General features: G+C 40.9%; 1 protein-coding gene across 1 annotated transcript in view; it reads right to left on the bottom strand.

Moving 5' to 3' along the window:
* Positions 1-20,336, bottom strand: part of DPYS (dihydropyrimidinase) — a 31,779-nt gene extending 11,443 nt beyond the window's left edge. Inside the window, exons 1-7 of the mRNA XM_013129460.2 lie at positions 20,241-20,336; positions 19,188-19,430; positions 14,851-15,009; positions 12,510-12,689; positions 11,122-11,311; positions 3,675-3,831; positions 2,546-2,687 (exon numbers count right to left, since the gene is read on the bottom strand). Of these exons, the coding sequence (XP_012984914.1) occupies positions 2,546-2,687; positions 3,675-3,831; positions 11,122-11,311; positions 12,510-12,689; positions 14,851-15,009; positions 19,188-19,430; positions 20,241-20,336 (1,167 nt within the window). The remainder of the gene's footprint in view (positions 1-2,545; positions 2,688-3,674; positions 3,832-11,121; positions 11,312-12,509; positions 12,690-14,850; positions 15,010-19,187; positions 19,431-20,240) is intronic.
* Positions 20,337-21,193: the final 857 nt, after the last annotated feature.

Raw genomic sequence — 21,193 nt, 5'->3', positions numbered from 1 at the left:
CATCTGTAGTGCTGCTCAGCAGTCTCCTCAGGAGACATAACATCTCTCATAACAAGTATCTAGGTTTTACAAAATGGTGAGACAGTATAGGGAGAGCCTAGAAGATGATAAAGGAGAGGTAAGGTACAGTGCGTAACATAGGAAAGGTGATTTGCAAATGCCTTCAGCAATAACATGGAAGATAGAACTTGTCAGTAAATGTTTGAGAACAAGCAGTATAAAAATCAGATTTGCTGATGTGACATATGCTCACTGCTACATAACTAGTTTTAATCCAACCTCTGTGACTGCTCTTTATTTGGAAAACCAGATACACTGGCAGATATACTGCACAGGTCAGTCTAGGAATCAGAATGTCATAAAAGTGTGTTTGTATGGTGGCCTTTGAGCATCTAAGAAGAAAAGAATGAGTGGTGAACACTGCTTTTCTAACTAATGGTGTATGAGAAGGGAGGAAAGCTTTCCACACAAATTCTCACAGCTGTGTAATATTTTACAAGTAAGAAAAGAGAGGATATTCCTGATTGAAGAACCTTCTGAAACATTATCTTGCCCAACAAGATGGACTGTTCAAAAGCAGCACTGGTGTACATGTTCATGTCTTACTTTTATACGAACCACAAGCTAGATTACATTCCAATTTACACAATAAATAATCACACTAGAGCTATGCCACAGGTGAATATAGGCAGAAGTCTGCTTTGTACATGTCAACTTGAGTGGAATCCCAAATCAGATAAAAGAGAGATTCTGAACCATGTCTTTACCATTCTTGTGTTGGCACTGACAATATGAAGTCAATGGGACTTGAAGGTGCTTATCTCACCATATCACAGGACTGAGCCATATGTTAGAGAAGCATTTCTTATCCCTGTCTTGTTCCCTCTGGTCGAAAACACAAATTAGAAGTTGACAGGCACACACCCAGTGCTGAAGCTTCTCCAACAGCTAAGTTTGAGAAAGATCAAAGAGGAAAAAATATAGAACTGACGAAGTTGAAACTGTGGATAACTCTTTCCTTCTACTTTCCTTTCACTTGTTAAAAGAAATGCTGCGAGTAAATCTACTGTGCACTATTGCTGAAACAATAGCAGTCCTTTGCTTCTAAACTACGGAAAAGATTCTGTTGTGTTGTATTTTAAACACCAAGAATCTTCTAACTCCCAGGACCATAAAGAGAGAGATAGATAGTAAGATAGTAAGGACTCTATTATGGTTTTTTATCAAAGGATTTATCCTATGATATATACACCTGATAAAACTGGAGGGTTGATAACTGCTGAGAGATTATATTTTGTTGGAGAAATCAATTACTTCCATGTTCATATATATTGATGTCACAGTTTAAGCCCAGCCGGTAACTCAGAACCAGAACCACGCAGCCGCTCGCTCACTCCCTCCCCTTCTTCCTCCCGCACTCCTGATGGGATGGCGAGGAGAATTGAAAGAATGTAGCTCCCACGGGTTGAGATAAGAGCAGTCCAGTGACTAAGGTGTAATACAAAATTACTACTACTACTTCTCCTAATAGTGATAAGGCAAATAACATGGGAAGAGAATATGAAACTAAAAGGGGAAAGGGAAAAACCCAATAAACACAAGTGATGCACAATACAGTTGCTTACCACCTGCCAACTGATACCGAACCCTACCTGAGCAGCAATAGATCCTTTCCAGGTGATTCCCCCCAGTTTATATACCAGGTATGATGTGCTGTGGTATGGAATACCCCTTTGGCTAGTTTGGGTCAGTTATCTTGTCTCTGCTCTCTTCTGGCTTCTTGTGTCTCTTCTCACTGGCAGAGCATGAGGGAAGGAAAAGTCCTTCATCAGGGTAAACATTACTTAGCAACAATTAAAACATGGGTATGTTACCAGTCAGCACTGTTCTTAGACTAAAGCCAAAACACAGCACTGCACCAACTACTAGGAAGGTGCCCTGGGTTCAGCAGTAGCAGTTATTTTTCTCCTTATTAGCTGGTGCTGTGCTGTATTTTTGACTTTCAGCCTGGGAACAACGCTGATAACACCGATGTTTTCAGTTGCTGCTCAGTAATGTTTACTCTGACCAAGGACTTTGTGAGTCTCATGCTCTGTCAGGGAGGAGAGGAAGCCAGGAGAAAGCAGAAACAGGACACCTGACTCAAACTGACCAAAGAGGTATTCCATACCACAGCACATCATGCCCACTATATAAACTGGGGGCAGTTACCCAGAAGGGTTAGATCACTGCTTGGTCAGACTGGGTATTGGTTGGTGGGTGGTGAGCGGTTGTATTCTCTTCCCTTGTTATTACACTTATCATTATTATTATTGGTGATAGCAGTAGTGTTTTGTGTTATACCTTAGTTACTGGACTGTTCTTATCTCAACCCATGGGATTTGAATTCTTTCGATTCTCCTCCCCATCCCTCTGGGAGCAGGGGGGAGGAAGAGGGAGGAATGAGAGAGCGGCTGCATGGTTCTGAGTTACGGCTAGGCTTAAACCACAACAGAAGGAGAAAACAAACTGTTACAGTCAAACCCAGAAAAATTGATATACTTACAACGCCTTTTTCCCATATGATTGACATCCTGTCTTCCACACCATTCACTCCATTAGGGATTTTTGTGAAGTCATCCTTCCCCTGAGCTTTCTGGCATGTGTCAAAGGTGCAGTTGTCAGTCCCTGTCACAGACAGGTCATCACTATGGAGAGATAAAGTTCTTTATGAAATAGAGCATGTACCAGACAGTGCCACATGGGAAAAACCACTGCAAAGCTTAGTAGATCCAGCCATCCATGCTGCAAGGAAAAACTGGTATGTCCTGCCTTCCTGTTTTCAGTCCCATCCTCCAAGAGTAGCTCCACAGTACAGCCAGTTCCCCTTAAAGTAGCTTCCTCTTCAGAAATCCCTCAGAAGAAACCAATCAGCAAAAATAACACTTTTACTTTGGATATAACAAAGGTGTCCCACAAATGGAGGACTAACACACTTTGCCCAGAGTAAGAGCCTTGGTTCTATCTTCACTTGGGGCAATTTTAGACTGAGTCACTATACCCTTTGAAATTGCCACAGGTCTGCACAAGCATCAGCCAGTGTTCAGGCATATCTTCACACACTGGTCAAATTCAACCCTTTTGTGGAGTTAAGTTATATTGATAATGAAATACCAGCAAACCACACATGCTGTTAACTGCAGGTATCTGAACAATATTTCTATTCTTACTTCCTTCTGAAAGGAGAAGTGGATAACTTACATCTATCTTCAGAAGTCAGCAGGCTTAGTTTTTACATAGCATCCAAATTTCGAGTGAAAAAGGAAGCTGATAACAAAATCCAGAACTCCTAGCTGTGACCCCACTTTTTACACATTTTCCCCTGACTTACAACCTTACTGTCTCCCTGGTAATGTTTCAATTTTTGATGCAGTATTAGCAAGGCAAGACTTATTGATTAAAATCAATGGGGACAGAGGCCACAATAGTCCAGAGAAACAAAATCTGAACACTTTCTAATTCCTGCAACAAAAAATGGTTTTCATCTATGGGTTCACCTTGCATTTCTCCTTCCTGATAGTGTTAACATTCTGTACTTTGAAAATCTCCAGGGCATCAACTTGTTATTATATACTACAGACAGAATTTTGCTGTGTATTTGGACATCAGCTGTCACTGTTTGTTCATCTGCTTACTTGGCCAGTAAGTTCATGAGGAAACCAGGAGTAGATGGATCTGGTCTCAGGGGAGGCCCCATGACATATGCTGCAGCATGAGCCCAGTCTTTATTCCAGTAGTGGGTGCCATCGGTGCCAAGACTAGCAGCAATAGGCTCCCCGTAAACCACCTTTCCTAAAAAATATAAAGCAGTAGTATCATCATCAAACAACATAAAAAAGCATATCTTGTGTTTTGTCTGTTGCAGATTTTTTTGATGGCAATGGATCTAAATTTGAATAAGTGTTTCAAATTAAATACTAACATATGGAAAGACATACTAAAATAACCTATAACACAGCATCTCTGTTCTGAATATTCTGCTAGTGATCTCCCAATATACTTCCTCATAAGAACATTGCTTGGTCAAAGTTTTTAATGAAATTGGTGACAGATAAATTGGTGACAGATATATTATAATGGGGTTTACACATTGTTTACTAGGCCTGTGATTGAGATTTCAAAAGGAACACAGTCCTCAGTTGCATTAATTATTTTCAAGATCCATAAATTTCTTGGTAGTGCCTGTTCGGTGCTCTGAAATTATTGACTATGTAAGTTAATACATACAGCATACAGACTTTGCAAGGTGATACTTTTAATCATCAGGCTATAGTTGTTCCAGGAAGAACAATATGGCACAAGACATAAAATAAAGAATGTAAAAACATTTCCCAAATGAAAAAAATACCAATAATTTTAAATGTTATCTCCCAAATTTTAATCTTTCGCTCTTGCTGCATGGATCCTTAGGACACCAACCAACACCTGCTGTTAGCCTTTAGACAGAGCTAACATTTTCGCTATTTTTTCCTCCTAGGAAACATGGGTTTGAAACCCATCAGAACAGGACGGGAAATGAAACAAGATGTTTCACTCCCTGAGGAGGTGATCCAGCCACTTTGCAGTTCTGTAGGTGACTGGTGATAATGCCCCTGACTGATTGTCTCCAAAGAACCCAAGAAAGGACTTCACGCACCCCCTCATAGGCTGCTTGGTGCTGGTTACAGGCAGCCTCTGATGGATTTCAGCAAGGATCCCTGCAGACAGTAGGTATCTTGCTGTGGATCCTAGATTTCACTTGAGGCACAATTTTTACTAGAACAACTCCCCCCCAGCAGGGGCTCAGCTGGTAATGGCTTGATGATACAAGACAATGAACTTTTGCTGTATTCCTGTGTGTAAGTCAAATATTCACAGTACTGATAGAAAACAACATAGCAAACCTTTGCAGATTTCTCTCTGTATATTAGATTCTGGTGTTTCTGTGAATTACTGAATTATAACTGCTACACTGGCACAGCTTACTACCATAGGACTCAGTTCTTTTCAAAATATGTTTCCCACTGCAATAGTGCCATTCCTTAAATCTTCTGTGTTAGACTTGCAAAAAGTCCTCATATAATTTAAACTTCATAATTCTACTGTCATTTCTACAAGGTTTAAATACCTGCTCTGACATTACCGTACTGTACATTTACACCAGTACTACATAGTATAACTTCTTCCATGACCTAAAGACTCCCTCTTGGCATTATTAATTTGCTATAACCATCTCAGCACGCTCTGACATGTCTCATATTTATGGTTTCATTTGAAGCATTCTAAGCTCCCATTCCCACTTATTACATGTATTATAGATTTACACTTGGACTCAAGGATGAGACCACCACTATTGTTTGGACTTGAATTCATGACTTAAGCAGTTATTTACTGTTTTTTGCATCTTATTTACAAAACCTAAAGCACTGAATATGAGGCCATCCATAGAAGTGATATGACTACTCTGAAAGAGAAGGTTTGAGTCAGATTAGTATTTTCCCAACTCAGAGCTGTTGCAGGAGTCAGGGGGATCTTGGCCTTCCCAGAGGAACTCCAAACACAGTATTGGAGAGCAGATTGAAACAAACCCTGATATACACAGAAACATCCTGCATATATAAACAATCTCCTATATTAACCTGTTAGGCTTTGGACAGATTTTTCATAAGCAAAGTCAGCAGGAGAGGGAGGGAGAGGAGTGTGTTGTGGTGGTATTTCCTACTATATCTAAACAAGCTAGAGAAACTTCCATCCGAAGTAAACCTGAACTATGAATCATTAGGACATAGCTATAAATAATAAAAGTTAAAATGATAGGAAAAGAGTAAATGTTTATCTTCCATAAATAATTTTCTTATCTCAGTTTTATAACATAAAATGAAAAGTGTCCAAGCTCATTTATATGCTGAGACAATTTTAACTCATGTACCACAGCTGATGACAGTATTTCTGCAGTCAGAATTCGACCTGAGCAGCTCCCTTCATTCCCATGACTGGGAAGAAGTGCAAGTCATTTCCTCGAGTGATTTTGAGTTTGAACATTGCAGTTTTAACAGACTACATCTGGACTCTTCTGCTGACTGTGCAATTTCTCACATTTCACTTGGACCGTGACTAGCCAGCCTGAAGGGCACAATAATATCAAGATTCTACTTTAATCCAAATAACAAGGAAATTCTGAATTAAAGCTCTTTTAGCTTCATTGGCAGCAAGGAAATTCTGCATTTAAGTTCTTCTAGCTCAACTGGCTTCTGCCTATAGGCATAAAAGTGAAGTAATGCAGTAATAAATCAAGTCTTTCCATTTATTAAGTTTCCCTTCATTCAACAAAAACAGTAAGCAGAAAGCTGCTGATGGGCCTTTCTGACACCTCTGAGCTGCTGGCAGATAGTTGTGGATTTGGTGATTTCATCATCAGATATCCAAACTGTCTAGCAAAACTATTTTCACATGAGTTACTTTATAAGAAGGAAGAATATGCAATTGTGTTCTACTTTACCACTTATGAGAATTCTGTTACAATCTTGAGAAACACCAACTAACATTCATGGGCTTGAAAAATTGGTCCCTGTGTGCTTATTCTAGTAAAAGTTTCAGAAGTACTTAAGATCATACAGGACATAAATACTGGCCAGCTATGATCTGAAGGAAACAGAACTGCAAGAAAGAACCCTTTGAATCTGAAGGAAACAGAACTGCAAGAAAGAACCCTATTGAATCAGGCATAGCATTGCATCAGCTATACTATCTACAGTCTGGACCTGAGCTGCCCTGCATGAGCTGGCTGAACAGCCCACATTTTTTAGCTGCACTCCTGTGATCAGGATTAGCTTGACAGTCTGTATACCCCCGGCTACGGACACGCCCTTCCTCTCACTAAGAGGAGACCTAAGCTGTTACTGATGGTAGGAGGCACTAACTTTCTAAGTCTAAGCAAGCTTCTTGTAATCTGACCAAGTACATATTTTTCTACTCACTCTTTTAAAAGGGGAACCTTGTTTTAAAAAATTACTTTTTAGTAAGATACTGCTTTCCTTTATATTTACTTCAAGACACTGATCTGCATTAGAAAATCTTATTTCCTTAGCTGTAACAGCATAGTTACAGTTACAGCACATGATCTCTAGTCTTTAGTACACTTAGAATAAAAGCATTTTTAAGTGGCAGTATAAATGGTATATCCCTAAATCACATTTTTTAGCCTTGCTTTCCCATTGGCATTACCAGCTAAAGGAATGGGCCACATTAGTTTTCCCTGGTAAGTTCACATCAAATAGTCCTAACAAGGACAGGGAGCTGCACTGCCTGACACCAGCACTCTGCAACTTTGTCTTCTCATTTTAGGAAAGACTTTACGCAATAGAAGGCAGAAGATCCTCTTTGTCTTCCCACTCAAGAGAACAAGATTGTCATGCACACAGATATATCAGAAGGCCCTTCTGTGGAATCAGAGAGTTCTTCTACCTATTTGAGCAAGATTCAAGATCGTGTTTGTCACAGTGATGAAGAAACAACCCAGTGAGACAGAGTTCTCACAGAGAGGTGCTCGTTTTGGCCCTCTCAAGTTGTGAACTATAGACCCATTGCTTTTGGCAAACAGAGTGGTAGGGCCCCCCAAAAAGAACAGGATGGGGACTTCTGTTAACCTGTACCTCTCACAGTCACAACATGGAAACCTTGGATTTCCTGTTGGATACTCAGCAGCACTGTAGCTGTACTGATGTACATGAAAAGCATGCTGCTACAGTCTGAAGATCCTTCTGTAAGTGGTGTTGCTAAAGATCAGAGCAGACATAGATGGGACTTTGGCATGGAGGAGAGAAGGCAGTTACTTAAGTTATTTCCTCAAAGTTTGCTTATAGTAGTATAAGAACTAGTATCCCTTTACAGTCTATGTGACTGATTTTAGCTTTTAAGGTCTGAGCCATACCTCACTGAAGACAACAGAATTATGTCTACTGTCTTCAGCAAACTGTATCAGGCCTTTGGTCTCCAGCTAAATGAGGGGCAAAAAAGGAATTGGGCTCTGACTTATATTTTTGACTAGGAAAACTACCAACCCACAGAATTTGAGAAGTAATGCTTCAATTCCAGTATCACACTGTCACCCAGAAAAAAGATTACGCTCACTGAAGAGCCATCTCTCCCCTCCTGAGGTCAATGATGGAAGAGGAAGGGATATCAATCTTCCTCTGACATAGGCAGAGATGAATATGCACCCACACACTGTACTTCATGCTTGAAACTAACATGAAAAATTCCACAGTTGTAAATAGTAGGAACCTAGCAACAAGAGATAAAAGAAATAATCTTGAAAACATGAATAAACATGAATAAGCATGAATAAAGCATTATAGTGAATATTTCAAATGCTTGAGAGCCTTCTGATATTTAAGAGTTTACACAGCTTTTACATTAAGGTGGTTTTAACCTGTCCAAGCTGAATATCTTTCAGCAAAACATTTGGGCTTTGTTTATGTCATTCATACAATAATTTGAGAATTTTCTTCTTTTTTTTTTTTTTTTTTTTTTTTTGCTTGGAACTCCTTGTTTTGTATTACTGCTTTTAACTAAAGAATGGGAAATGACTTTTACTGAAATTAACACCAATGAATTTCTAATTGCCATATTGGTCTCATCAAAAAACTGTAATTGTTGTTACTATTTTTGCGGTACACTAGCTATCTTTCAAAATGTCTTACTCAGTCCCAGATTTTTGTTTCCTAAACAGTATACATCCATGAAAATAGAAATTAATTATGGAGAGATGCTATGCATTGCTGTGCACAAGGGCAATCATTGGTGACTCTGACCACATCAACCCGGGAAACTACAAAATTTAATTTGCATCACAATACGAGTTAATTTGTACTAGATTCATCATTTTGAACATTGAAGAAGCATACATATATAAAGTTAGTTATCAAACTGGCACTGGAGACTATTCTTACAACAAAGCTCAACAATATTTTACAGTATTTACAATCAGCATAGAATTTTTTATTTGAATAGTGTGTTATAAAACAGCATCTCACATCTTAGCTCTTTCATGTTCACAGCCAGTGTTTTATCTTTAATCCTCTTGTAGTTAATGTTGCCATCACACATGAATGTGTAAATAAGTGTACACTGATAGATACAATCCACATAACCAGCAGCACTGTCATCTAGTGGAGGAATCTAATATAGCACAGTGCCAAAAGATGTGCTAGTAAAAAATATTCTGGTAGTTTCCTTTATAAACTTGAATTACTGAGAAGACTTACTAGAAGTCATAATCAATGCATATTCTATATACATATATCCATCTATATTATAGAATAAGATAGAATCATAGAATAGTTAGGGTTGGAAAGGACCTTAAAATCACATAGTTCCAACCCCCCTGCCATGGGCAGGGACACCTTGCACCAAACCAAGGCTCTGTCCAACATGGCCTTGAACACTGCCAACGATGGAGCATTCACAACCTCCCAGGGCAACCAATTCCAGTGCCTCACCACCCTCACAGGAAAGAATTTCTTCCTTATATCCAATCTAAACTTCCCCTGTTTAAGTTTTAACCCATTACCCCTTGTCCTATCACTACAGTCCCTAATGAACAGTCCCTCCTCAGCATCCTTATAGGCCCCCTTCAGATACTGGAAGGCTGCTATGAGGTCTCCATGCAGACTTCTCTTCTCCAGGCTGAACAGCCCCAACTTTCTCAGCCTGTCTTCATACGGGGGGGGCTCCAGTCCCCTGATCATCCTCGTGGCCCTCCTCTGGACTTGTTCCAACAGTTCCATGTCCTCTTTATGGTGAGGACACCAGAACTGCACACAATACTCCAAGTGAGGTCTCATGAGAGCAGAGTAGAGGGGCAGGATCATCTCCTTTGACCTGCTGGTCACACTCCTTTTGATGCAGCCCAGAATACAGTTGGCTTTCTGGGCTGCAAGCGCACAGTGCCAGCTCATGCTCATTTTTTCATCAACCAACACCCCTAAGTCCTCCTTGGCATAGCTGCTCTGAATCTCTTCTCTGCCCAACCTGTATCTGTGCCTGGGATTACTCCGATCCAGGTGTAGGACCTTGCACTTGGCATGGTTAATCTTCATAAGGTTGGCATCAGCCCATCTCAGAAGCATGTCAAGGTCCCTCTGGATGCATTCTTTCCCTCAGCATATCAACTGAACCGCACAATGGTTCACACAATTAGCACAACAGTTTCATGCCCTTTGGTCAAGCTCTCATACTCCACATTTTGCTATTAATAATCTTCACCCGCTGTGTAAGAATTATCTAAAGTCAAGAAATAAAGAAACTGAGGTCTATATGCAATTCATGTAAGGTCAGATAAGGAGGATGTATATTCCATAAAGTTTTAGGCCCTCCAAATCATGGGCTTCTGTCCTGTTTCTTCCACTCATATAATGTCTCCTCACAGTGCTGTGGTTCCACAGGCTGCCCTGGTTATATGAACCCACAGATAAGGAGGTAAAAACATCCTGAATCCCTACATCTTTCAGGCTGCTTCTAGCTGCCCAACAGATAGTCGAGAGGGTCAGGGCTCCCTTGGCTGACCAGAACTATTTATAAACCTTGCAGTGCATGACCTGAGAAACCCTTCCCTGACAGAATCAATGCTTTCAGATGTTGCCATCATCACCATGATTTCTAAGTGGCCAGTAAATAGGAATCCTTGTCATGTCACAGCATTGTCTGCAAAAACACGGTGTGGTCTCTGTTGTAGAATTTCTCATCTATATAGCTGGCAAATGTTTACAGATTATAACTCAAGGAAGAGGATTAAAACAGCACATTTTGTCTTAGACTGGTCATATAATTTTGAAAATATTTTGGAGGTACAACACAAAGGAAAAAAAAGTTTGCTCTGGAGAGAATGGAAAGTCTCAATCCCAGCTGGTGTTCTGCCACATTGCTTAACAGTCTTTGGGCCCCCCAAAACACATGCAGTTTAGACATGCCACTCCAAGAAATTCACTCATGTTCTGAGGGCTATGGCACCCATGACAAGTAGAACACTGATGCTGTGTTGGGTTTTCCATGACCCTTTCTCCAATGCCATAGCACAAACACAAAAAGAATTAGGACTTTTACCTTCTCTTCGTGCATTACTTATCAATTTCCCTGCAGATTTACTCATTACGTGGACTACAAAAAGGGGGCAGTTGACAGCATTTGCTATGGAAATTGCTCTTTGTGTGGCTTCAGCTTCTACTTCTTCAGGACGAGACAGTGCATGCCCCTCAGGGCCAGTTATTCCCATTGCCAGCATCTTCTTTGCACCCTGAACACACACAAAAACATGTAAGATTCAGATACAGTGCAACCATGGTGTCATGAACATGCACTGGGCAAATGTATCCTAAATGATCCACTAAAGCTAGCTTGAGAAAAAAAAAAAAAACAATAGCAAACAAACAAAACCCAACAAACAAAGTAGTTATGACTTTTTTTCAAAGGAACTTATTGTTTTGTTATCTGAAATCCAACACGTCTCTTAACAATCACAGGTCTCAGAATACCTAAGTGACTTTAGAGAATACACTCTACAAGCTTGCAGGGATAAATCATCCCTTTTGAAAGCCCTACCCCTCTCTCAATATGTACTCTTAAATGATCACAGCCAGTAACTGAAGTGACAGTACTAACCCCTCACTGGAAAGAAAAAAGATCTTTACTAAGCACAGATATACATCCAGAGCCTTCGAATGAGGCACCAAAGTTTTAAGAGGCAAAAGATTTTTACCCTACTATATTCCAGGAATTTATGCTTTCCTGATTTGAGATTGCATAGCAATAAATTAATTTCTGTTATGGGACCTGTGGCCGAGTTGAAGAATTACTGACTAGAATATTTGAAGAAACTCAAAGACATTGGTGTAGTTACACTCCCAGAGCCTCCACACAGCACCAAAATGGCAATAGCAAGTGTGAAGAGAGTCTAACTAGGCACAGAGGGACCTGTTAATAATTTTGTATTATGAAATTATACGTATGAAGGGTGGGACTTTTGTGCCCAGTCAGTGAAGCTTTCTTCGTACTTCTGGATTTGTTCCTGTTAGATGACTATGTTTGGAGAGATCTAGGCTTAGGCATTACATATCTGATGTCTAAATACTTGGGTGAGTGTTCCCCCTTTGACTTGGTCTATGATCAGGCTCTGAATGTTGTTCTCTTTGTCAGTCAAGTATATATATATTGAAAGTATACACATTATATTGCAAGTATAACTCTCATTATAACAGGATCATTTGTCTCCTGTCTACCCTGAATCCAAGACTCAAGATTACAATTTCTTAGCTCACCACAAGCATTCTTTACAATCTTGGACATGAATGTTTGTCCTCAGTTCCCTGGAATTAAAATAGGGTAGAAAAGCCCTTCCCTGAGACACAGTAGTAATACAGCTATTGAAGGGCTTATAAATGGCAACAGGCTCATTTACATTCTTGACTTTGATGGACAAAATGTCAATTGCCTACCTGTGCAATTAGCTCCCCATTCTCTGCATGGACTTGAGCAACTGCTCCGAGTTCCTTACAGCAGCAAAAAGCTTCATATAACTCCTCATCATTGAGCATATATATATCTTTATAGGCCATAAACATCTTGAAGGAGTTGACGCCTTTGTTTTGGACAAGAGTTTTCATTTCTTCCTTTACCTGAAAGACAGCAGTTTTTAAAAACCAGCAATATTATATTTAACCTGTTAATAATTTTATATAATGTAATTATGAAGGGTGATCCCTTACTCACGCATCAAACATATGCTTAGTCCAAACAGCCCAAGTCACATATTTAAAGACTGACTTATATTATTCTTCTTGTATAAGATTCATCCCTCAAGTACAGAAGCCAGTACCACTGCAGAGCAGATACTGAAGGTACAGGCTAATTGCAGGAAGAGAATGATTTTTACAAAAGAAAACAAAGCAGCATTTCACTCCAAATAAATCTCTTGATGTTGAAAACACCCAATCCAATATTACGATCAATGTATTCAATGTATACAGTATGCAGTTTTGAGCAAAATTTATTTTCAAAATTGGATCATAATAGGCTTCATCTTCTGTTAAATAACAGTGACAGAAAGTATCTCATGTCCTGAAGCTTTGTCCTGACTTTAAACAACATCACACAGCCTTTTGGAATGTTCTGTCATCAAGCAAAATGACTCTAAAATCTAGAAGGAAGTGTGCTTTTCTGGTTGGTTTTGTTGTTTGGTTTTGGGGTTTTTTTTGTATGAATTCCTTGATAGGATTCCATGCTTCTGCGGGGGTCTGTGAAGCCCAGCAAAACTTTATGTCCCAAAGAAAGAAAGACGCAGATTTTAGCCCAAAGGTCTCTTGTATAACCAGTTCTAGCTGGTTAGCTAGAACTAACCTAAACTATCCATTACCTAACTTTGGTTCTCCCTTCCCAGTAAAATGATGGTGACACTAATTGATGTGTATCTGTGATACTATTACAATTTCCACAGGATTAATTCCTTTCAGAAAGTAAAACTTGTCTGTAATTATCTTGTTCGATCTGCCTAAGAAAGGTTTGATATAAAACCCAAGGAAATTTTCTGGACTTATCCAGAGGAGGGACAGGAGCATATCTTGAGTGGGAATAAATACCCAACACAAGATCCTGCTCTGGCACAAATATAGAGGCATATCATTTATTTTCTTCTTTACTATTTACTGTGACAAAGGAAAAGCACTATAAAGAATGTATGTTTTTAATCAATCCTGAGGAGATGACAGCTAATTAAAATGGCATGAAATATCAGTTGTCTTTACCCAGATCTTTTACAGCTACAAAACATCAGACTTTCTATTTCTTTCAATCTTGGCCTTTAAAAAAAGTTCACTTCTTAACATAAACCAGAACATTTCATTGATTTACACCTCACTAGTTTTATTGGATTTTTCAGTACAATGCCACTGTTCTCTACGGAGGCGGTTTCAAACACACATTCCTCAGACTTCACTGGAGAATTTATTTTATGTCTTTGCTTTGAGCTAGAAGTTGCAGTCAGTCTATTTAGTGCTTAGTGCTCAGAATACCAAAGACGGAGTGTTTGCAGAGTGAAGGCTTTGGTTCATATATGTTAAAAGTTAAAAATCAGAGAAAGTACTCGTATTTTAAAATGGAATTTATTTACTGTATCTATGTACTGATGCACATCCCCTGAGGATCCAAAGTGGTCTTGTAAAACATGGGTCAGGTTCAGACAGATGTCAAGCACCTGAAAAGTTAATTTATTCAGTAAAGCTTTCAGGCTGTCAGCAAACCTTCACACAACAAGGATGATTTTCCAATATGTAAATTCCAAAAAGGTTTTTCAGATAATCTAACAGTCAAGTAACTATTGGCTGCAGTCCTGCTTTACTTTATGGAGATATTACTGCAGCCAGTAAAAACAAAAAAACACCAACACCACCAAAAAAAACCCCAAACAAACAAAACATCACAACCAAGACTCAACAGGAGCATAAGTTATCAAGTGTTAAAGAAATAAAAGGCAAAATTTAAGCAAACATCTCTTACCCCCTCTAACTTGCCTGGTCTTGGTCTTGCACTACTGCTTCCTTTAACTTTGAGCAGTATTATCCAAAGACACAGGCTATCTGCAGACTTTCTTTTTTTTTTCTGGTATTTTTTTTCAAACATGTACAAACATGTACTTTTAGAAGGGTTTGGACTATTTCAAATGCAGCTTTTATACACAAAAATACTATTACACTGCCAGCAAGCTATATTTAGCACATAAGGACTAATTCAAAGCAGGTGTGGTACCGATTAATGGAATTGAAAATCAGCTATTGCGTTTACCTTACTGCTCCACCATGTAACTGCCACATGCAGGGAATAATCACAGCAGACTTTCGGGTCTGCCCAGCTTTTCCATGTGTCAAAGGCTTCGATCAGAGAACAGCCTTTCTGAGGGATGGCAAAGTCAATGATCATAGTGGTTCCTCCTGCTATAGCAGCCTGAAAGGGAGAAAGTTAATATTTAGTATTAGAGAGAATGCAAATTTCCTCCCACCCTCTCCAACTATCTTGATACACTGAAAAGCCAAAACTCACTGAAGTGTTCCCCTAAGTAAAGTCTGAACTTGCAAAATTATTGTGGAGATGAATTTTGCCTTCTTTGAGAAGGCTGTTCTCAAACAGGCATTCAGGAGAATCATGAGGAAATTCTCAGACTGAAGGAGTTTTCACACATGTACAAAATCTTATGAAAAGTTTGGAGATGAGTGTGACATTGATGCACCACTGAGTTTCCTGAAACATGTGGGATCACTGAGAAAGAAGAGCACCAGAAGACCATGATCAGCTTGAGAAATGCTTCCTTGAAGTCTATGTAGCTGAAGAAAAAAAAAAAGCCTGTGTGACAGAAAAGTATTGAGGGGCAGATACAAAATGAAAAAGAACACATTCTGAAAACCCACTTCGAAAATCCCTAAACTCTTGTCTAATACCAAATTTATTTTTTTTCCTTTAAAGGATCTTTGTTAGACATTTCCAGAAACCAGATCCTCAGCTAACAGAAACTGACCCAATACAGAAATTCCTTTGTTGTAATGGTTGCAGTCTTCCAGATTGCCATAATAGTTGCAATTAGTCAGAGAAATCCTCTCTATTGCTCTGAACAACATCCCTTTGCACCTCAGAGACAACCAATTCAGATCAGATTCATATTACTCTTCATCTTTCTAGATCAGTTAATCCTTTCCTCACTTTTACTTATCAATCAGAAATACAATTGTACAGATGTCAGTACATTTTGCAAAAATGTTTAGAGAGTGAAAAACATTTGTGAAGTTGGGATGAGCTGAGCAAACATTTTCTCCAAGCAAAGTTGTTCAAACTGCAAATTTACTTTTTTTTTTCCAACAAGACAGAGTGCTTTCTTATTTTTTAATCAGGATTTAGAAATAAAGAATATTTATAGACTTGAAGAAAAAAAAAAGTCATGGGTTGCAAACTCCACTCAAATTCTCTTTTTTCCCTAACATCTTTTTTTTTTTCCTCTCTCTTTTCAGGAGAGATATTCTGTGCCTTTATTTATTCGGCTGAATGGGTACATCTTGGCTAATCATTGTAGCGTATTTTGCAATAGTTGGAACACAGCTCTGTCTCTTGCCAGAATATCTGCAAGACAAGATGATGACCTTCAGTAAATAGCTCTGAACACATTCCACACTTAGACTTGGGTTAAAAGGGTCCACAATATCTAACTTTCTGACATCTGATCACTTGGCTGGATCTCAAGTCCTCTCTTAGGCACTATCTGCTCATCCTGTTCTGTGTATGCAGTCTCTGTTTTGCAGCTTCCTTTATCAGTGACTTATAAAAGTTTTTCAACAGACTTCAAACCTAAAAAATAAAAATATTACTTTCTTTTTTGAAAGTTAGCACACAATTCATCTTCCCTACTTTGGGACATGACAGTGCAGGCACCTATATTCGACTTAAATCTTCATCTTTGGCTCTTTTTAAGCAATGAAAGCATTTTAAGAATGCAATCACTAACACCTTACAAAGGCATCTTAAAAGAAAGCCACATTCACTGCTGTTTCTTTTACATATTTCCTCATCTCAAACAAAATCATCTTCTGACTTCAAGTCACATTTGTTTGATTTCTTTTGCAATGTCAAATTTCTAGATACACTGTTGATAATCAGTTTATAAAAGTGATCTTCACAGAGAAATAAAGGATTGTTGCAGAAAATGAAAACATATTAATATACATGTGTATACTATCAGATAAAATAAGTATTCCAGAAATCAAATTCTGCATGTCATTCAGCCAGGAAACACACCCTGTGATGTCTGTAGACAAGCAGAACAGACATTGTGGGCTTGATTTTTTTCTGTCCACTTATCACAAAAAGCAGCATGAAGGCCAAAATCTGCTGTGGAAGCCATTATGGTAACTATAATTATTTTTTTATTCCAACAAATATTTCCTGTCTACGGACATCTTAAAAAGATAGCACTGTTAGTCTCATGCAACACTAGATTCCTTAATTTCTACCAGATAGCTACAGAGTCTAGGGGAAAAAAAATCCATTCTCACATTTATAATACCTTTCCAGCAATCAGTTTGGAGGTAGAAAATCTGTAGCTTTTCTTTTGCATCTTATGTTTGACTTGGAGAGACATGTTATTTTTGGTATAGCAGCCATTTTGTTATGTCAGGAAAGATCTGCTGCTATGGACAAATTAATTTTTTTGTCAAAGTTTCGCAGAATAATTACAGTCTATTATAATAAGCCACTACAACTTCTGTGCTCATTGAAAAGAACAACTCTAGTGCTTAAAACTATCCAGTGTAAAATATTTCCATTCAAATAACAGCAGCAACACCAGCAGATCTATCTTGAGCTGGAACAAATATTGTTATTGAAAGAAATATGCCAGTAATTTAAGGATAGTATACAGGCTATTTGTAGTCATCCCTTCAGTACTCTGGAGTCAGCATTAAAAGAAGTCAGCTCCTTGTTAAGAGTATGAAAATGTACAATAAGAGGGAAACAAGACAAGGCCACGTTAGACAGAGCTTGGGGGAACTGGTCTAGTAGAAGGTGTCCCTGCCCATAGCAGGGGGTTGGAGCTAGATAAAGTTTAAGGTCTCTTCCAACCTAAACCATTCTATGACTCTATGATTAGACCACTCAGACAACCTAAAGTGCACTCGCATGACATGATGCAGCAAGCAAGAAATTAAATTTCCTGCTAAAGAACAGGGTCAATCTTAGCAAGACTGCAAACTTCATAGGTTCTTAATAGTTGTGTGATTACTGCATCACACTATTTGTTAAAATGAATTGAGTTTAACTTTTTCAACTATTTCAAAGAGGAAAACTGGCATTTTGCACCCCACAAAAAATGCACACTGGTGAAATCCGTTTATTTTGAAGGCATGCACTACACTATTGCTTTCTCCTTTTTAGCAAACCCCAGTTCTGCTGTGAGAAGTACAGGATATAATAGGCTGCCTGAAGATGCTGTCTAGCAGACAAGCAAGTACGGCAATCTGATCCCTTCTGTAGGCAAACAATTTCAGCATGCACAGTAAAGCTTAGAAAAGTACCTTGCAAATTTGAGGGAGCTCTGTGTATTTTTACTATATGGAGATAATAAATAATGCTGTTAGTAGTAGTAATTGATACACTGCTAATGCAAGGAATACAATGAGATCAGCTAAAAAGCTAGGGAAAACCCCAACCCCACTCCACGTATAAAACTGGGAGAAATAAGACACTTTCAGAAAGTGTATTTGAACTGGACTGTCATTGAGAGACACACTGAGGTCTGCAGTGAATGAATGACAGAAGAAAAACTTGCACTGCCCCTTGCTAAAAGTTCAGATTACCACATAGGTGCTTCCAGGGCACTGAGGAATTACACTGTTGCTTTAGATAACCTTTGCTCAAAAAACTATAAGGCTTGTTGCATGCACCAATGCAAGCTGTAGTCTTCATGAGGGCAACCAGGGCAAATGACTGCACTTAACTTGTCACCTGCAGCCAGAAATGTCTGAAGGAACCAAAGTAACACATCAGTTGAAGGTGGACCTCCGAGTATCTCCACTGCTTATGACAATGTCACAGCCAAGGGACAGTAACAATTGCCTGTGCTTGATTCACATCCATTGTTTTATAAGCACCTCCCATACGAACACAGGCTGAGAAAGTTGGGGCTGTTCAGCCTGGAGAAGAGAAGGCTGCATGGAGACCTCATAGCAGCCTTCCAGTATCTGAAGGGTGCCTATAAGGATGCTGGGGAGTGACTCTTCATTAGGGACTGTAGTGGTAGGGCAAGGGGTAATGGGTTGAAACTTAAACAGGAGAAGTTTAGATTGGATATAAGGAAGAAATTCTTTCCTGTTAGGGTGGTAAGGCACTGAAATGGGCTGCCCAGGGAAGGTTGTGAATGCTCCATCCCTGGCAGTGTTCAAGACCAGGCTGGATGAAGCCTTGGGTGATATGTTTTAGTGTGGGGTGTCCCTGCCCATGTCAGGGGGGTTGGAACTAGATGATCTGGAGGTCCTTTCCAATCCTAACTATTCTATGATTCTATAAGTACTATTGAATAACCAGCAGGCATCCCTTCCTACAAAAGCCCAAATGCACACACAGACACGCATATATGCACCCACCTTGGTTCCCGAATAGAAGTCATCTTTTGACCTGCTGCCCATAAAAGGGAACTGCATGTGTGTATGGGTATCAATGCCCCCAGGGATCACCAGCCTGTTGGTTGCATCCAGCACAAAGAGTCCAGTCAGTGGCTCAGGGTTTAGGTTTGGTCCCACTTGCTGCACCACTCCATCTTCCACATACACATCAGCCTCGACAGAGAGGTCATCGTTCACAACTTTCCCCCCCTTGATCAGAAGCCTCTCCTGCGCCAGGTTTTGGGGTGGCGTGGGAGCCTAGAAGGCAAAAGTGAGGCTCAGAAAGCTGCTCTTGCTGGAAGTATTTCACTGACCACCCTTCTCCCAGAGCAGGGGTTATCTCCAAATGGCTCTAAACATGTAACACACAGTGCTCTTCAAACAGAATTGCCTTCTGCCCTTGGCAGCTCCTCCCTACGGCCTCCAATGGAGGACCAATGCCCTGCAAATGCAGCGAAACGCCCACAGGGTGGCTGAGTGTTGGCTTCGAGCCCTTTCTGCTCCATAAACTTTGCCTTGAAGAAAACAAGGCTAGGCTTTCAAGTGTCTGATTCATGGCACTGCTCCATCCAGCCTGCCCTGTATACCCCAGGGTTTGAAACACAACGGGCTGTTTTGAGAGTGTGGCCATCCATCAGCTTGTGATGCCCAAAGGTGACCCGAGCTCTTTGAATCGGGGTTTGAGGAAACCACGGGTGACCTGAGGTCTCCACAGGAGTGGCCACGGAGCCCAAGGGTGACCTGAGCTCCCTGCACCTTGTGCGGTGGAGCCGGGAGAGGACTGGGCTGCAGTGCTCCAGGCACTGTGCCCATCTCAGCCGAGTCCCACAGAGCACTATGGTGGGGTCCACCCTGCTGCCACGGGACTGAGCCACCACCGGAGCACATGAGAACTACTCCCGAGCTGATTCTCAGATGATCCCTTGGAACACACAACCCTCAGCACCCAAACACACACACACCGCAGTGCCACTGCACGGACACTACACGGGCAGGCGGGGGCAGAGCCCGGAGGCTGCCGCGGCCCTTGCTTACCCTGGCAGCAGGAGGAGGCTCAAGCGGCACAGCCATGTGGTCGGTGTCGAAGGACCATGTGAAAACCATCTTGCGGTAGCGGCCGCCTTGCGCCATAGGCGCCACCGCCACCTTGCCCCTGGCCGCCGTGCGCAGCCCGGCTCTCCGCTGCCCCCCGGCGCCTCGCGGTGCCCTCCACACAACCGCCGCCGGCCCGGGGCGCGCAGGCAGCAACGGCCGCTCCAACCGCCCTCCCACCGCCCCTCAGCCCTCGCGGGGCCTGCCCCAGGGCCGCGGCAGAGGGACCTTGGGAAGGAAGGGCCGGACTGCTGCGGTGGCCTCGGACAAGGCTGGGTGGCCCTTATGGGAGAGGCGGCCTATGGGTGTCAGAACACAGGCACGGAAAACGAGGGAAGGTGGAAGTATGAGTGGAAAATGAGCTAAGAGCTTGGAGCAGAAGAAGAGGGAAGACATGCTCTACACCATACCAGGGAATGTGCTTACGTGGACTTTTCCTGCTTCCTCCAGCAGCCTGTGTTTGCACACTCAGCAGTGACACCGCTGAAGCGTGTCCCTGAAACTGCTGAGCACCAGCATCTTCATCCCTTCGACCTCTTCCAGGTCAGTGATGACTGCTTCAGAAGACAGAATATTGTCCCTGAGGGCTGTGGGAGGATGCACACATATACTGCCAGAGTTACTTAGATGACACTGGATTTGGAAAACACCTTCCCATCAGCAAGGTGATGTTCCTTCTCTCTCAGTGGGTAGGAGAGCTGTACCAGATATTTGTATCTGATAGTCCCAAATTTTGTCTTGTGCCTCACTTGTGTGGTGGGACAGAGACCCAGCGGGATTCATCGTTCCACACAGTGACAGAAAAGGTCACAACTCATTTGTAGAAGCAGAGGAGAGAATGAGAGCAACAAAGTGAAATGCCCAAGGCTTGTGGGGCAGCTATGCCTGACTGAATG

Source organism: Melopsittacus undulatus, chromosome 1, assembly GCF_012275295.1.
Source record: "Melopsittacus undulatus isolate bMelUnd1 chromosome 1, bMelUnd1.mat.Z, whole genome shotgun sequence".
In the NCBI taxonomy this organism is placed as follows: Eukaryota; Metazoa; Chordata; class Aves; order Psittaciformes; family Psittaculidae; genus Melopsittacus; species Melopsittacus undulatus.
This window is presented reverse-complemented; position numbering and strand designations above follow the sequence as displayed.